This window comes from Mesoplodon densirostris, chromosome 1 (genome assembly GCF_025265405.1).
Source record: "Mesoplodon densirostris isolate mMesDen1 chromosome 1, mMesDen1 primary haplotype, whole genome shotgun sequence".
NCBI classification, from domain to species: Eukaryota; Metazoa; Chordata; class Mammalia; order Artiodactyla; family Ziphiidae; genus Mesoplodon; species Mesoplodon densirostris.
Window position 1 is genome coordinate 194586252 of NC_082661.1, and position 19938 is coordinate 194606189.

A 19938-nucleotide genomic window follows, 5' to 3' on the forward strand; every position below is an offset into this window, starting at 1 on the left:
GTGTCTATGACTATCAGAGAAGACCACATACCAAAGTCTATTTCATTCCTTCAACCATAATTTTTAGAAGTTTTGTGGGTCTGTGGGAAAATATTCTGCTTTGGAGCTAAGATTAGTGATCTTAATTTCCAAAAGCATCTTTATTTGGTTAAATTACAATGAACCACATTATTTAACACATTTTGTATACCTTTAAATTTTACTCAGAAATTGTTTTCTTTATTGCTCTTGTTTACTGAGCTATGTACTCTCAGCCTTTGTTTGCTTAATGCTATAGAAGCAAGGGGTACCTAGGATACTGTTTACAGATATTTGCTACTCTTCCCTGGGCAGTATTATACTTTTCCATCCCATTGATTTCAGGCATGGTACTTGCTTTGGCCAATCAAATGTGAGTGGACATGACATGAGTCTCTTACAAGCAAATGCTCTAAGAGCCAGTGTGTGACCATGTTCCCTCTGCACAATAACCACAGAGGTTTCAAATAGAGGCTATTTCATGAGCCTCCCAGTTCATCCCTTCAAGATGAAGAGCCACAATCAACCTGCTATTGATGCATAGCATTATTGATAAATAATCCTTTGTAATTATAAACCACAGACATTTGGGCCACTAGTTACTATAGCATAACCTAACCAGTCCCGATTGATAAACTTGTAAAACTAATTCTCTGTTCAAACTTCACAAAGAATTTCTAACTCATTCTGATTTTAAATATAGACCATAAGCAGGAAATTAGGTAGAAACTGACCAGTGATGAAAAGATTAACCTGTGAGCAATAGAGAAACAATGCATGTTTTCTGGGCAAGCTTCTGACAAAATAAATTTGATATTTTGGAGATTTATTTTCAGAGCAGTGCATAAGTGTATTATAGTATGAAAGACTCACTTTTGAATAGCACAATAAATTGAGAAATTTCTCAAACATCTGATTCTCTGCATTGGTACCAATGAGTAGTTAATGTATATTTAGATATTTGGATTATTAGTTGATATTGATACTATAAGCCAAGGCACATAAAACTAGAAAAGGAAAAGCTGACAAGCTGTGATCAACTTAACGAGTTGAAATTTATAGTTCAACAAAATTATCAGTAGGTTACATATTGTACATGCCTATATTGATTTAAAGAAACCTGGTAGTAATCTCTCTTTAACTCTTTACAAAAAGAAATCACCAGGTCTATTTCCCTCTTAAATATTTCCTTAATCTATCCCCTCTTATTCTTACCAGCACTGCTTTAACTCAGGTCTTCATCATCTCTTACTAAAGCCCCCTAATTAATCTTTCCAGTGTGGCTCTCCTCCAGCCTATGTTTATCACAATGCCTGGATACTACTACTGAAACACAAAATTGACCATCTTATTTCCTTGCATACGACCCTTGTGGTTCAATATCTCCTAGAAGATAAGGCTCAAGCTCCCTAATGTAGCATACAAGGCCTTCCTGGTAAGGCAGCATGGCCTAGTGGTTATGAGAATGAGTTTTAGAACTAGACTGTCTGAGTTTGAAAGCAGGTCTGCTCCGATTAGCTGAATGGCCTTAACTAAATATTTATAACAGTATGTCTGTAAAAATGTTAGCTTTTATTAATATTGTATGGTTTCTCCTTCACTTCCTGTGCTTACTTTCTGACTGTTTTGCAGTTACCCAAGGGCACCTGGCAGTGTTTCATCTCTGTTCTTTAATTCCTTTGAAGTTACTCATAACTCTTTCCTTCTCCCATAACCGTCAGCCCCAAACTGGCTAATGCTGTCTCATCTTTTAACATTTAGTTCAATGATGGCTTTAAAACTTATGAAGTGACTTATTTATCTCTTGTAAAAATAAAATACAGTGTGTGTGTGAAAAATAAAAAAAAAAGATTAAGTGACTTTTCCCTGAATAGGTAAGGTATTTCTCTTATGATTCAATATCCATCCATATCTCTATTATTACACTTATCACATGGTATGATATTATAATGTTCCTGTATCTGTTCACCTCCATGAGACCACAAGCAACTTGAAAGCAGGAATTATGTCTCATTCATCTTTGTCCCTAGTACAGTTCCTGGTACATAATAGACATGCAATAGAAATGTTTGTTGAATATATAGAACATTGCTAAATAAAGAAATGCTTATTATTTCACAAATCACTCTTGAACTCACTCTTTATTTTGTGGTTCAGTGTTGCTTGATCAAGATTGCTGTGATAAATTTTCTTTAAAATTTATTTCCAGAGAAAGTCATTTCTCTCTTAAATTCTTAATACTTTCTTTTATCTGGCAAAGATAACCTAGTTTCCTGTCTTGCCTTGATTATCTCCACTCATAAAACTTAAACAGTGCTCTGTTCCAGCAACTGAATTGGCTTAAGTGGCTAATATTTTAGTTTTCTTATATTAAATTAATAAATTATACTTAAATTACAGGCAATTTAAAATTATTTTTTGTAGTGAGGGGAATAAATATATTGAATTTTCATGGCATGATAAAAAGAATAATATGGGCACATAAATGGAATTAACTGTATCTGGTGTGAGTATTGATATTATTTATAAACTTGATTCCAATTATTTGTAAATAAAGACTGTATAACTGAAATTAAATTGAATAATCTAATTGATTATAATAATTGTGTATGGTTTATAATGATTTCATATAATATGTATATATAGTTTTAGTGTTAAAGGGATTGTCACTTGGAATAAAGAAGCATTGTATTTTGTACCCAGAGTATTTTCAACATATTTGTTTATCTAATATATTATAACTGATTACCTGCTTTTTATAGGACATTAGCAAGTGCTGGTAAAGACATACATGATAATTTTCTGAAGGCTCTGGCAGTGAGAGAAGAAGACAATCGCAGTGGAATAGTAAGCGTGAGTACATTTCATTCAAAGGCTAAAAATGTATACCTTAAAGGCACAGTTAGTATATAATGTATAGTTAGTTAAGAATATAACTTTTACTACTGTCTCTGAAAGGTAATTCATGAGGGATGTAATATAGCTCTTTATTATTTATATATTATAAGAATATATGTAGAAAAAATTTTATTCCAATTTACATCTGTAGAAGTAGCCAAATGGTGAAAAATATTAGTAGTATTCTATGTACTTGCTGTGAAGAAAATGTCTGTATTTGGTAGACTGGTTGTCATCTCCAACTCTGTGCTACTCCTGTGTTGAAACTTCATGCTTCTTTTCAACCCAAGCTCCTACTACACTTCTCCAAATCATGTAATCCACTCATCCCCAAGGTTTTCCCCACCTACCTGATTCGCGCTACCTACAGAAGATAGAGTCTGCCCTATAGTCGTCCTATCTGAGGAGGTGTGATAGAAACCACATAATGGAGAGATATGATTTTGAATCATACAAGGAGAGCATGCTCTTGCTTTATTAAAATATGTGCTAGATCAAATGTTTAAAATTGCTAATATTATTTGGAATATTTGCTTTCATGCTTTGCTAATATAATATTGGTGATAACAGCCTTCTGTAAGTCTCAAACTGTTCCAAGTTAAGGATAAAAATAGACAACTATTCATGCTGAAACTGTAATAGTGAATTACAGAAAAATAATCAGAAGTAGTACAATGAAAAATTTTGAGCAAAAGATAACTATGTTATAAGGATGTCTATTTTTACCAAAGTTTTCTCAATTAAAAAATTGGCATTTTTCTCACTATCATGTCCCTTGAAAATTTCACATGCAGATAAAATGCTCAGTGTTCTTCAGAAAGAAAAAAAAAATCATGCTTTCGTTAGAGAATTGTATAGAATGATCCTGGACTTGAAAGCAGGGAAAGTTTCTTGGTGGAAGTGGGCTGAGTGAGGTTGGAAATATGGGTGGGGACTAGACTTAGAGGACTTTGTCAATCACAACAGAAAAGTTTGGAATTTATCTGATCATTAATAGAAGGAGCAGCTAGAGAGGTAGGAAGAAAGGCAGAAAAATGTGGTAACATAGGAATCCATGGTAAGGACTTTCAAGAAGGAACAAACGATCATCAGTGAACAAGCAGGATAAGAACTGAAAAGGGATCTGTTGTATTTGGGAACATGCACATTTAAAAGAAAAGAAAATTTGGCAGAACAAATTCCATTCATAGGAAGGATAGAAATAAGTTTTCTTAGGTTTGAAAAAAAAATGGCCCATGGTTAAACAGTAGCATCAACAAACACAAACAGCGTTAGATACGCTAAACCCATGTTTTTCTTTTTACTGCAGTGGTGTACTTCCTCTCAAAAATGTCTTTTTAACCTTTCTATCCTATTGGTATTTCCTTTAACAATGAATGATGGTCTCATCCACTCATTTACCCACATCAAAAGTCTGTCAGTTATAATAAACTTTCTTTTTTGAAAGTCTTTATTGAATTTGTTACAATATTGCTTCTGTTTTTTATGTTTTGGTTTTTTGGCCACGAGGCACATGGGATCTACCTCCCTGACCAGGGGTCGAACCTGCACCCCCTGCATTGGAGGTGAAGTCTTAACCACTGGCCTGCTGGGGAAGTCCCATAATAAACTCTTTATTCTCTTTCACCCATGTTAAATGAGCCACTAAGTTCTTCTAAATGTGTCAAATCGCTTCACTTTTCACCATCTCAAATATCATTTATCTACATTCAAACACCCATCATATCTTAAATAGATTACTCTAACAGCCTCCTAAATGATACACCTGTGTATTTTCTTGGCCGACTCCCATCCATTTTCCAATCAATCAACATATATTTCTTGTGTACCTGCTCAAGGCTGAAACTGTTTTAGTCGCTGGGACACTGGGGCACTGCAGAATCTATGACCTTAAAGTGTTTATATTTTAGAGAGGGAGATAAAAAATTAGTAAACAAAATAAAAATGGAACAATTAATTTCAACTCTGTATAGGTGCTATGAAGAACATAGAATTAGAATATGGAATATAGAGAGATTGAATAGACAGTGGTCGGTTGCTTTATCTACTGTATACAGGAAAAATTACTTTAAGGAGGTGATACCTGTTGAGACTTGAATGAAATGAGGAAGATAGCCATGGAATTTGAAGGGTGAGATACCCCAAAGAGATAAATATTTGAGAGGGAGAGATATCCCAAGAAGAAGGAACATGTATTAAAATCTCCTGAGATAACAGCAATCATGGCATATTCAAGAGATGGTAAGAAGACCAGAATGGCTGGAAGGCAGCTATTGAAGGGAAGTAGAAAGACAGATGAAATCAGAGAGGAGGTCAGCAGCCAGATCATGTAGGTTTTAAGGAATTTTTATTTTATTCTTTTTTAATTTTTATATGTATTCTTTTATTATTGTGATAGAAAGTTGATGGACAGATGATCTTTAACAGAGAAGTGACCTGATCTGGTTTACACTTTAGAAAGATTGATCTCATTGTTGCTGTGTGGTGTAGAAGAATGTGGTGAAGAAGTCTAGAGCCAGAAGCAAGGAGATAAGTTAGGGAGCTCTTGTAATCAACCAGCAGGAGATGAAACTCTCAAAACAGCATGGTTGTAGTTGAGATGGAGGGAAGTTACTGAATTGTGTCTATGTTTTGGAGGCAAAGCAGACAGGACTCACTGATGGATTGGATGTGGAATATTAAAAAGAGGAAATTAGGATGACTTCTAGGTTTTTAGTTTGAACAGGTGGGGATGATGGTGGCACTTACTGTGACAGGAAAAGTTATTTCAGGAATCAATAATGAAATAGCTCTGTTTGGGCTATATTAATTTTGTGATGCCTATTAAATATCCAAGTGGAGAAGTTGATTGGTTATTTACATATATTGGTTTCAAACTTGGGAGAAGTTTTGGCTAGGATATAAATCTGAAAGCTATCAACATCTAAATGGTACATAAAGCCATGGGCTTGCAAAAGTTTACCAGGCAGAGAGTGTGGGTAGAAAGAGTGAGGCTCTATGACAGATTTTTAGTACACTCCAACATTTAGAGATCTGAAATGTGTGAAAGAACTAGCTAAGGAACCTGAGAAGTAACAGAAAGGAGAAAAATCAGGTGAGAGCCATCTATAGACATGGGAAAAGAAAAAAAAATTCAAAGGCAGGAATGCTCACCATGTCAAATGCTGCTGAGAGGTTAAATAAGATGATCTATTAGTTTCTCATGGCTGCCATAACAAGTTATCACAAACTGAGTGGCTTGAAACAACAGAAATTTGTTCTCTCACAGTTCTTCTGGAGGCCAGAAGTCTGAAATCAAGGTGTCAGCAGAACCATTCTGAAGCGTCTAGGGGAGACTCTATTCCATGCCTTTCCCTTAGCTTCTGGTGTGTCTGAGAGTCATTGGTGTTCTTTGGTTTGTAGAGACATCACTCTAATCTCTGCCTCCATCATCACATGGCATTCTCCTTATGTATCTGTGTCTCTGTCTTCTTTTCTTATAAAGACACCAGTCATTTGATTAGCTCCCCCTCCCCTGGTTGAATACCACTTAATATTAATTCCATTACACCTACAAAGAGCCTATTTCCAAATAAGGTTATTTTCACAGGTACCAAGTGTTAAGATCTCAACATATCTTTTTGGGGGGGACATACAGATGATGAAAAGTTTGCTATTGTTTTTGGCTAGGTAAGTATCATTGAGTATGTTGATGAGAGCTGTTTCAGTGGAGGGCTGTGGTTAAATGTCTCGTTGGAGTATGTATAGAAAAGAAGAAAGTGTGTAAGTGAAGATAAGGAGGTCAACTGTTTTTGAGGATTTTTGCAGTGAAGTCTAACATAGACCTTGAATGACAGTTGGTACAGGGCTGGGGGTCTAGGAAGTTTGTTTTAAGATGGATAATATTAACCAAGTTTATGTTAACAGGAATGACCCAGTAGAGAGAGGGATATTGATGGCACAGTGGACAAAGGGGATCTTTGCTGGGGTTCAGAGCACCAGGAAAGGGTTTGTCTCTGAGAGAGGCAGAACCCACTAGCAGGAGGGAAGAAAGAGTATATAGGTACATCTGCTAAATAGGTTGGTGGATTTAGATTTGGGAAGATGAGATAGCTCTGCTGTGAGTTTATCTATTTTATTCTACATTGCTGCTCCAAATGACCTTTAATTACAGCGTTATGTTTTTTTTTCCCCTTAGAAAGTATCATAAATTTAACTTTTTTTTGAGTCATTTAATGTTGGGTAGGTTGTCATTGATTTGGAAACAAGCATCTTTTTTAGATTCATAGCTTGTTTGCTGACTTTGAAAATAACATCTGGTCATTTATTTGGGCCTTTGAATTTGTGATACTATTATAATCAGCAGACTACATATCATTGTATCAAGGGTGGCATTTAAGGCTTAATTTTCTATGTCCTAGTCTTGTCTTAATGAAGACTCCAAATAGTTTTAGAGCAAACAATTTACAACAGAATACAACAAATTTTAGAAAGATCTAATTATTAGGATCATGGGCTTACTTTAAAAGCCATTTACTAACTGGATATGCTTTTTAAAAAGTAGTCCTATAAAATATACAATATTCATGAGATTTGAATCTATATTAATTTACTGTTAGCAGAAATTACATGTGAATTTTATGAGGTCTGAACTCTCTGAGGGAAATGACTATTTCCTGAGCATTGAGATTTCTCTACATCATGTGTAGGGTCAAAATAAATGGAGAACTTCAAGCTAGAGGCACATTTGCTACTCTTTTTGTTTCATCTTATTGAAAGTACATACGAGAAAAAATTATGTTAGAGTTTTAGAACTGACGTAGTTGACTTGACCTGCATGGCCTAATAAGGTTTGAAGGCTAATTTCATAGCAATTTTCCTAGGTAATTTTCTTTAAATGTAGCTAGGAAGTTAGAAGAAGATTAGCTTTACTTTCCCACACTCATAACTTTTTATTTTATTTTTAAATTGGTGAAGCCAGGTTTCAAATGCTATTTAGTGTAATTGGATCTTGTTCTGAGTGTCCTCTTTCTCCCTCTGGTCAACTAATTGCAAATGTGATTTATTAGTTTTCTCCACTTAGGCTTTGAATTTACTCTGCTATAGAGCCTGGAGCTTAGGAAAACAGCACTCCTCTCTGTCCCCCCATCTCCAGGGACCTCCACCCTAATATTTTCAATGTGTAAGTTATAGGATTATTTGCTTATTATATACATTTATACCATTCCCACAAAGCTGCTGCTTGGGTGTGTAGTCTTGGGCTATGCCCTGGGAGAGAATAGGGTTTTATGAAAATTAGAAATTTATATAGCTGCTATTTAAAGAATAAAAATTCTTGAAAATGTACTTCCTTTAAAGCTTTCAGTGGCTCAGTGGGTCAGATGTTCTACATATAGATATTGTTTAGATAAGTCCCTTTTTTAAGAAGCTTGTAGTAAGCCAGAGGTAATTCAATTTAATTCAAGAATTAGTATTATTTCATGATTGCCTCTGAATTTTTTATATAATGTATACAAAATAATGTGTATGTATAATATATGAATATGTATATATACACATATATACACACATATACAAGCACTATATATAAGCATATATATCTATATCTATATCTATATATATATATCTATATATATATATAGATATATATGTATGTATGTATAAGCACACATTTCTTTTTTTACATCTTTTCCAAAATACTCTGTTTTAAATTACTATGATGCTCCATGCATTTTCTTTAGACAAAACATTGAGGCTTATGTGTAATTCATGTACAAAAATGTTTGAAAGGATTAATTGTGTAGTACTTCAAATGACAGCTACAATAAGTATTTTTTCCTAGTAATATAACTATTTAATTTTATTTTAAATGTGAGCTATTCATGTAAGAAAACATTTCTACCTCATGACTCATGTATTCCAGATTTAAAACTTTTTAAAAGACTAAAATGACTAACCATTTTCTTCTCATTGGTAAGCAGATTTATTGTTTCCTGGGAAAGTGTAGTTTTCTGATTGCTCATGCTATGAAGTCTTTAACACTGCCACCACAAGGATCCATTTATTAAGTGTATGTTTATAACAAGTGCTTGGAAAAGCATGTTAAACAGGTCTGGTTCTAGAAACCCAGAAACTCAGATTGGAGGCAAATCATAGTGATGCTAGTGGACATTAAAAAGTTCACAGAGAACTGAACATATTGTGTGAACATATGAGATAGTGCAAAATGCATTTTCTCAGAAAAATCAGTGGAAATGTTAAATAATTAAATCTTTAAATGAGAGTGAGATTAAAGGTGATTTTTTTTTTTTTTTACAATTTCCAGAAATGTCTTAATAGAAATGGTTGAATTACAGAAGATGCTTGAATGAAGATGTTACATGCTGAGGGCATTTCATGTACATGATAGAGGCTAAGAAAAATATTTGAGGTCAAGATGTGATGATTGTATAAAGAAAATACTAGATAGACAACAGAGTGAAGAGGTAAAATGAGTTCTTCTGAGACAATAGTATCCAATTTCTTTCTAAACTGCTCTGAGTTTTTTATATAGTTGATTAATCTTTTTTTTCTCTCCTATCTTGGTGTCTATGACATGATTATCTTACAGTTTTCCAACTTTCTTCTGATTTTGATCTCAGTCTCTTTCTTGGGCTGACCACCATATACCTCCATTTGACCTGCATCTCTTCCATTATACACATTTTCCCTTGGTGAATCACCCAGACCCATGAACTCACTAACTGTAAGCTTCTTGCTACCAAAACAGAGGTTTAGCTCTTTGCTGTCCATCTATTTATTAATTTATTCACTTATTTAGTAAATGGTGATAACTGGCTCTGTGCAAGGCATTGTATGAGCTTCTGAGGATACAGTGGATGGCAAGTGACTTGCAGAGCTTAGAGTTTCTTGGAAAAGAAAGTGTATGATCAAGTAAACATACAGATAAAGCAAAATTGCAACTGTGAAAAGTGCTATGAATGAAAAACACAAAAAGTTCTGATTGCATTTAAGTAGGCTGAGAGATGATATGATCAGATTTTTAGACAAAAAGGATCAGTGTGCTATCAATATAGAGAATAATTTATAGAAAGCATAAAGCAGATGCTTTATTTTTTGCAATGCAATAAATGCATTGCAAGATCTGATAAGAGAAGATGAGATGGTAGCCTGGACCAGGAAGATGATAGGGGAGATAAAGAAGATTTGAGAGTTATTTAGAAGGAAAAGTGGACAGGAATTGGTGACAGTTAGGATATGGCTAAGGAGGGGGCTGAGGCAAAAAGAGTGGCCATGGATAGTTGGCCTTCACAGCTGGATAGAAGGTGCTGCTACTCTTTGAGACATGGGGCAGTGAAAGATAGGGGAATGGGGTACAGAGATCATGGGTCTGATTTTGGACATACTGAGTTTGAGTTGTCTTTGACGAAAGAAGTTGTTGAGATGTTAAATAGAGAGCTGGGGAAGAAGCTCTAAACTCTATTCCAGTGTTTATCTCCACATTGCTATACCTCAGATACTTACATTTAATCTATAGCTAAATGAAAATTCTGTTCCTCATCTATTCCTCAGTTATCACACCCAGTTGGTGACAAAACATGGTCAACTCTACCTGGTAAATATGTTTCAAATAAATGTGGGAGAGTGGCAAGAAAACCAAAGTGGTGGGTGACAGCCAGCTCGGAGGGCTCTGTTGTGCTGTGCTCAGTAGCGTGGGTAATGCCCTGAAGATGATGGCTATCCATGAAAGAATTTAGAAAAATGGTCCATGTGATCCAATGTGTATTTTAACAGTACATCGGGGACAGGATGTAAGGAAAAGCATGTGTCTGTAGAGATAGGAGATGAGATATGAGACAGAGAGATCACCTGAGCAGCCACTGTAACATTTCAGATAGATAATAAAAGGCTGGGATAAAGAAATGACAGAATGAGTGGTGGGAAAGGATGGATTTGTGTAATTCAGGACATAACTTTGTTTTTTGATAAGGAAATGGTGAGAGGAAGTTTTGAATACTGTTTATGCATTTCTGTTTGGGGGATTCAATGGAGCATATAAACAGCTGATGATAATTTTATTTATGGGAAGAGAAGTGTGATCCTGGCTTTAGAGGATTTAGTGTAGTTCAGTGGCTAAGAGCATAGAACTTGCAGTAGACAGTAACTAGTCTAAAGTTCCAGATTTACTATTTACCCAGTATTACAAATTTCTAAAGGACTATGGTAGTTTTCCCTAAACCACAATGTCCTGCTCTGTAATGTAGAGATTAAAAGGGTACCCTCATCTTAATAATGATTGAGTATTGAAAAGAAAATAAAGGTTAAACACTTGGCACACTGCATGATACATGACAAGTATTTAATAAATAATGTTGTCCAGTCCCTCCCATCAGGAAACTTGCTCAAGCCTCTTAGATAGTCTCATCCACCAGAGGGCAGACAGCAAAAGCAAGAAGAACTACAATCCTGCAGCCTGTGGGAAAAAACCCACTTTCACACAAAGATAGACAAGATGAAAACGCAGAAGGCTATGTCCCAGATGAAGGAACAAGATAAAACCCCAGAAAAACAACCAAATGAAGTGGAGATAGACAACCTTCCAGAAAAAGAATTCAAAATAATGATAATGAAGATGATCCAGGACCTCAGAAAAAGAATGGAAGCAAATATTGAGAAGATGCAAGAAATGTTTAACAAAGACCTAGAAGAATTAGAGAACAAACACCTAGAAGAATTAAAGAACAAACAAACAGAGATGACAAAATAATAACTGAAATGAAAAATACACCAGAAGGAATCAATAGCAGAACTGAGGCAGAAGAACGGATAAGTAACCTGGAAGACAGAATGGTGGAATTTACTGCTGCAGAACAGAATAAAGAAAAAAGAATGAAAAGAAATGAAGACAGCCTAAGAGACCTCTGGGACAACATTAAACACAACAACACTCACATTATAAGGGTCGCAGAAGGGGAAGAGAGAGAGAGAGGACCCAAGAGAATATTTGAAGAGATTATAGTTGAAAATTTCCCTAACATGGGAAAGGAAATAGCTACCCAAGTCTAGGAAGTGCAGAGGGTTCCAGGCAGGATAAACCAAGGAGAAACACACTGAGATACATAGTAATCAAATTCACAAAAATTAAAGACAAAGAAAAATTATTGAAAGCAACAAGGCAAAAACAACAAATAATATACAAGAGAACTCCCTTAAGGTTAACAGCTGATTTCTCAGCGGAAACCCTAAAAGCCAGAAGGGAGCAGCATGACATATTTAAAATGATGAAAGGGAAGAACCTACAACCAATATTACTCTACCCAGCAAGGATCTCATTCAGATTTGATGGAGAAATCAAAAGCTTTACAGACAAGCAGAAGCTAAGAGAATTCAGCCCCACCAAACCAGCTCTACAACAAATGCTAATGGAACTTCTCTAAGTGGGAAACACAAGAGAAGAAAAAGACCTACAAAAACAAATCCAAAACAATTAACAAAATGGTAATAGGAACATACATATCAATAATTACCTTAAACATGAATGGAATAAATACTCCAACCAAAAGGCACAGGCTCACTGAATGAATACAAAAACAAGACCCATATATATGCTGTCTATAAGAGACCCAATTCAGACCTAGGGGCACATAGAGACTGAAAGTGAGGTGTTGGAAAAAGATATTCCATGCAAATGGAAATCAAAAGAAAGCTGGAGTAGCAATACTCATATCAGATAAAATAGACCCTAAAATAAAGAATGTTACAAGAGACAAGGAATGACACTACATAATGATCAAGGGATCAATCCAAGAAGAAGATATAACAATTATAAATCTATATGCACCCAACATAGGAGCACCTCAATACATAAGGCAACTGCTAAGAGCTATAAAAGAGGAAATCAACAGTAACACAATAATAGTGGGGGACTTTAACACCTCACTTACACCAATGGACAGATCATCCAAGCAAAAAATTAATAAGGAAACACAAGCTTTAAATGACACCACAGATCAGATAGATTTAATTGATATTTATAGGACATTCCATCCCAAAACAGCAGATTACTCTTTCTTCTCAAGTGCGCACAGAGCATTCTTCAGGATAGATCACATTTTGGGTTACAAATCAAGCTCAGTAAATTTAAGAACATTGAACTCATATCAAGCATCTTTTCTGACCACAACATTATGAGATTAGAAATGAGTTACAGGGGAAAAAACGTAAAAAACACAAACACATGGAGGCTAAACAATATGTTACTAAATAACCAAGCGATCACTGAAGAAATCAAAGAGGAAATCAAAAAATACCTAGAGACAAATGACAATGAAAACACAGTGATCCAAAATCTATGGGATGCAGTAAAAGCAGTTCTAAGAGGCAAGTTTATAGCAATACAAACCTACCTCAAGAAACAAGAAAAATCTCAAATAAACAACTTAACCTTACACCTAAAGGAACTAGAGAAAGAAGAACAAACAAACCAAAAGTTAGTAGAAGGAAAGAAATAATAAAGATCAGAACAGAAATAAATGAAATAGAAACAAAGAAAACAATAGCAAAGATCAATAAATCTAAAAGCTTGTTCTTTGGGCAGATAAACAAAATTGATAAACTATTAGCTAGTCTCATCAAGAAAAAGAAGGGGAAGACTCAAAGCAATCAAATTAGAAATGAAAAAGGAGAATGTACAACAGACACCACAGAAATACAAAGCATCCTAAGAGACTACTGCAAGCAACTCTATGCAAATAAAAAGGACAATCTGGAAGAAATGGACAAATTCTTAGAAAGGTACAACCTTACAAGACTGAACCAGGAAGAAACAGAAAATATGCAAAGACCAGTAACAAGTAATGAAATTGAAACTATGATTAAAAATCTTCCAACAAACAGAAGACCAGGACCAGATGGCTTCACAGGTGAATTCTATCAAACATTTAGAGAAGAGCAAACACCTATCCTTCTCAAACTCTTCCAAAAAATTGCAGAGGAAAGAACACTCCCAAACTCATTCTACGAGGCCACCATCACCCTGATAACAAAACCAGACAAAGATACTATGAAAAGAGAAAATTACAACTAATATCACTGATGAATATAGATGTAAAAATCCTCAACAAAATACTAACATACAGAATCCAACAACACATTAAAAGGATCATACACAATAATCAAGTGGGATTTATCCCAGGGATGCAAGGATTCTTCAATATATGAAAATCAATCAATGTGATACACCATATTAACAAACTGAAGAAGAAAAACCATATGATCATCTCAATAGATGCAGAAAAATATTTTGACAAAATTCAAAGCCCATCTATTATAAAAACTCTCCAGAAAGTGGGCATAGAGTGAACCTACCTCCACATAATAAAGGCCATATACAACAAACCCACAGCAAACATCATTCTCAATGGTGAAAAACTGAAAGCATTTCCTCTAAGATCAAGAACAAGACAAGGATGTCCACTCTCACCACTATTATTCAACATTGTTTTGGATGTCCTAGCCACGGCAATCAGAGGAGAAAAAGAAATTAAAGGAATACAAATTGGAAAATATGAAGTAAAACTTTCAGTTTGCAGATGACAGGATACTATACATAGAGAACCCTAAAGTTGCCACCAGAAAACTACTAGAGCTAATCAATGAATCTGGGAAAGTAGCAGGAAACAAAATTAATGCACAGACATCTCTTGCATTCCTATACACTAATGATGAAAAATCTGAAAGAGAAGTTAAGGAAGCAGTCCCTTTTACCATTGCAACAAAAAGAATAAAATACCTAGGAACAAACCTACCTAGGGAGACAATAGACCTGTATGCAGAAAACTATAAGACACTGATGAAAGAAATTAAAGATGATACCAACAGATGGAGAGATATACCATGTTCTTGGATTGGAAGAATCAATATTGTGAAAATGACTATACTACCCAAAGCAATCTACAGATTCAATGCAATCCCTATCAAATTACCAGTGCATTTTTTACTGAACTAGAACATAAAATCTTAAAATTTTTATGGAGACACAAAAACTGTGAATAGCCGAAGTGGTCTTGAGGGAAAAAAATGGAGCTGGAGGAATCAGACTCCCTATCTTCAGAGTATACTACAAAGCTACAGTAATCAAGACAATATGGTACTGGCACAAAGATAGAGATATAGATCAATGGAACAGGATAGAAAGCCTAGAGATAAACCCACGCACCTATGGTCAACTAATCTATGACAAAGGAGGCAAGGATATACAATGGAAAAAAGAGAGTCTCTTCAATAAGTGGTGCTGGGAAAACTGGATAGCTCTATGTAGAAGAATGAAATTAGAACACTCCCTAACACCATACACAAAAATAAACTCAAAATGGATTAGAGACCTCAATGTAAGACTGGACACTATAAAACTCCTAGAGGAATACATAGGAAGAACACTCTTTGACATAAATCACAGCAAGATCTTTTTTGATCCACCTCCTAGAGTAATGGAAATAGAAGCAAAAATAAACAAATGGGACCTACTGAAACTTAAAAACTTTGCAAAACAAAGGAAACTACAAGCAAGACGAAGAGACATCCTTCAGACTGGGAGAAAATATTTGCAAACGAATCAATAGAGAAAGGATTAATCTCCAAAATATATAAACATCTCATGTATCTCAATATTAAAAAAAATAAACAACCCAATAAAAAAATTGGCAGAAGACCTAAATAGATATTTCTCAAATGAAGACATACAGATGACCAAGAAGCACGTGAAAACCTGCTCAACATCACTAATTATTAGAGAAATGCAAATCAAAACTACAATGAGATATCACCTCATACCAGTTAGAATGGGCATCATCAGAAAATCTACAAACAACAAATGCTGGAGAGGGTGCGGAGAAAAGGGAACCCTCTTGCACTGTTGGTGGGAATGTAAATTGATACAGCCACTATGGAGAACAGTATGGAGGTTCCTTATAAAACTAAAAATAGAATTAACCTATGACTGGGCAACCCCACTACTGGGCATATACCCAAAGAAAACCATAATCCAAAAAGACACATGCACCCCAGTGTTTATTGCAGCACTATTTACAATAGCCAGGTCATGGAAGCAACCTAAATGCCCATCGACAGATGAATGGATAAAGAAGACGTGATACATATATACAATGGAGTATTACTCAGCCATAAACAGCACGAAATTGTGTCATTTGTAGAGACGTGGATGAATCTAGAGACTGTCATACAGAGTGAAGTAAGTCAGAAAGAGAAAAACAAATAGCTTATGTTAACGCATATATGTGGAACCTAGAAAAATGGTACAGATTAACCAGTTTGCAGGGCACAAATTGAGACACAGATGTGGAGAACAAACGTAGGGACACCAAGGGGGGAAAGTGGTGGGGCGGGGGTGGTGTGATGAACTGGGAGATTGAGATTGACATGTATACACTGATATGTGTAAAATGGATGACTAATAAGAACCTGCTGTATAAAAAATAAATAAAATAAAAATAAATAAATAATGTGATTTCTGCAGTAAAAGAAAATGTAGCATTCTAGAGCTAAAATTGTAAATAAAATAGAAATTGTAGAAAGTATGCAATACTTTTGTTTATAGTTGTTAAGGCAAGCATTGAATAGTTTTTAGTCCATTTTTAGAAAAAATTGTGGAAAAGGTTCCTTGAGACCATGGATACTGATAGATTTTATTAGAGATCTAAAGATTTTTGGTCATTGGCAAGATATTATAGCAATCAGAGTATTTTTAAAAAGACTTTACATTATGGATTTATTTTAATGTTATAGGAAACCATATAGGAAACCACAGTCCATTTCATTAATTTTCTGCTCCTTGCAAACCACTTTGCTCTTTGCCATAATATTTGCTGTTTTCCAAAGACTAAAAAGACACAGGCCAGCCCTACAGGGTTTCTAGTGTGATAAGGTTACATAACTCTTTTAAGTAGCTAAGTGGCAGGGTAGGGGCGGGTGAGGGGAGCTGTTATTTTTCAGGTGGTATAAACAAAGAATCCTGCATTTATTGATTCCACAAAAACAAAAATAAAAAGTCCCTTCCTAATCAGAGACTGATGAAGATTGAAATGAAGGGTCACAGCTGTTATGGGTTGGAAAAATAGAACCTGTTGACACTTATTTTCCCACTGAATGTTGACTGTGTAAACAGTTACATGGCTGACTAGTTTGGGCTTTGAAGTATGCATTATTGAAGCTGGTATAAAATCACTTGTTACAGGTTTTCCTTCAGAGTCATTCAAAGAAACTACTGTATGTGGGACAGGAAAACCTATGAATTAGGCAGTTCCTAACATACCCATTTCCTGTGTTGAAATCTCTATGAAACATAAGATTGAGTTGTATATGACCAGTAACATTGTGCTGACATGACCTTTTCCCTCCTTGCTGTTTTCCAACTTATATAAAATGTTCCCTTTCAAGAAAATGAAGGTATTATACAGATGTTTATTTCCTTTTTAGTTGAATCCATGCTTGTCCACTAATAAACCCTATGGAAATTATATGACGCATACAATCTTACCTTCATTTTAAACAAATTACATCAATGTTTGGAAAATAGAATGCACATCAACTTCCATTTCACTAAAAAAAAAAGTATAGTCAAGTAGATCTTTAATTTTTTTTTTATTTTCTGGATAAAAATATGATACAGTGGCAGTGAGAAATTCTAAAGAGTAGAGATTATGGAGCCATATTCAGCTGAGTTTGATTCTTGGATTTCTCACTTATTATACACTAAGTTCTTCAACTCTACAATCTGAGTTTCCCCACCAACCATATGGGGATCATAATTTTCATATAGTTCAGATACTTCTAAAATAAAATTATACCATGTTTAAAGCACAAATAAACCTAATCCTTAGTAGTGTTTAATAAATTATAAATAGTATGTGTTGTGTTAGTTCATGTCCTCTAGAAGCAGAGTCTAAGATGCAGATTTTGGTGCAAGTGATTACATGAGAAAGTTTTCGCATATGAAACCTGTTAAGGGAATGAGGGATGCATGATTGTATAGAAGAAAAAGGTAGGCAGAGATGTGTTTTCAGGGGAAATCTAGCCTCAGTCTGATCACACAGGGGGCTCTGGAGCATGAATCGTATCAGATTCATTCTGCCTTGAGGTAAGGGGGATGTGCTTATATACACTCTCTGTCCCCTTTCCTGTCTCCATCAATTAATTCTCAGCTGCCACAAGGGTTGGGGGAGGAAGGAAAGTGGCTCCAGTCACCAAAGGACAATCCTTTCTGAGGGGAGTGCAAGTGTGAACCATTAGCCATTAACATCTGCAGCATCTGGAACTGAGTGTACCAGCCTGGGAAAAGGGGATCTAGGACGGACCCCACCAACATACTCTTCAGATGCAAAAGCTCAGTTTCAGCCATTTTTGAAAGAAAGGAATGCCTCTCTTTCAATAATGTAATCTTATAGACAAAAAGTATTTTTAAAATATTTAAATTTATCAATCACTTTTATACAAAAATTTATTTCTTTAGTGTTACCTTTCCATAATCAATTGAATTAAAATAAAATGTATTATACTGCAAAGGCCTCTTCATTTACAAATAATCAGAAGTTCAAACATGGTTTTCAGGTCCAGAAATTTTGCATATATTAATAAGCTTTCCCATTTAAGTCTTATTTCCACTAGTACATGTCCCTATATAGATAGAATATTTTATTAGGATTGACGGAATCAATGACCAGTGACTCTACTCATGAGTGAGCAACCAACCTCACATTCGAGTGCATTCACCAAAGATATGTTTGTGAATATAGTAAGAAATAAAGTCATTATAAGGAATGGAGATACAGTTTATTACCTGCTAAACACAATGCATTTTCACATCTAGTACAATATTTTTGGATGCTTTTTGTTGTTTGTGGGATATGAAAAAAAGTAAAGTTGATATATGGTTACCAAAATTTGAAAATGAATCTCTTTGCCACATTATGGAGTTATTATATCCCCAATGTTCTGTGCAAACCAGTTACCTTGGTTCTTTGTCTAAGGGTGAAATGTAGTAGAATTGTTTAGATATTAACGAAGGTCTGAATATCCTAAGAATGCATCTCTTTTCTCCATAAATGAAAATAGAGCTAAAAATGTTTTTTAAAAAAGCACCAGTTTACTGACAGCAAGTGCCCTGATATGAAAGATTTTGTGAATTTCCAAGTCCACAGTCCCTTAACCACCAATCTAAAATCCACAAAGTTCTGAAAACCAAACGACTTTTTAAGTTTGGAATAAAGTAAATCGGCATTGAAACCTGACCTGACATGAGGTTATTTATGGAGTTTATCTCATTTAGTGTGACTATCCTTTTAGTTCATCACAGAAAAATTAATGTGTTAGGTTAATGGATGCTGTCCTAGGCTTCTGTGGGAATGTGGATTGATATTTGAATATCCACCATGTTACCTTACCAAAATCCATATATTCTGAATTCTAAAACAATTCTAGCTCCAGAGATTTCAGATAAAAGTTATGAACCTGTATACATATAATACAAAGTATTAATTATGGTGCAGTGAGCTGTATAAGGAAACAAAACACATCTTAGTGGTCTAATGCAATAAAAATTTATTGCTCTCTCATTTTATGCTCAGTCTCTTGTCCAAGTTAAACTCATAGTAGGGCTTTTTCTGTTTCTTGCATTCATTCAGGAACCTATATTGATAGATGTGCTCTATTATCCTCATTATATAGCTTCTGAAAATGCTCTTGTTATTGAGAATCCGCTCAGGGAGGAGAGAGAAAAGAATCATGCAGACATTTCTTTATGGGTCAAGCCTGGACGTGTTGTTTACAGTACTCTGTCCCACTTCTTGTGCTTAGGACTCAGTCACATGGCCTCACCTAATTGGGATGACTGGGAAATGCAGTCTAGCTCAGTGACAGGAGGAAAAGAAAATGTGATTGATGATCTCCTAGATGTTCCTGGGGTCTGCCACATATGCATATGTACACATTATATATATATAGATAGATAGATAGATAGATAGATAGATA

General features: G+C 35.0%; 1 protein-coding gene across 2 annotated transcripts in view; it reads left to right on the forward strand.

The window, feature by feature from the left end:
* CFAP299 (cilia and flagella associated protein 299) overlaps window positions 1–19938 on the forward strand; it is a 639242-nt gene that overhangs the window by 250958 nt on the left and 368346 nt on the right. For both annotated transcript variants that reach the window (XM_060093181.1, XM_060093191.1), the window contains exon 3: window positions 2781–2871. In XM_060093181.1, coding sequence (XP_059949164.1) covers window positions 2781–2871 — 91 coding nt within the window. The remainder of the gene's footprint in view (window positions 1–2780; window positions 2872–19938) is intronic.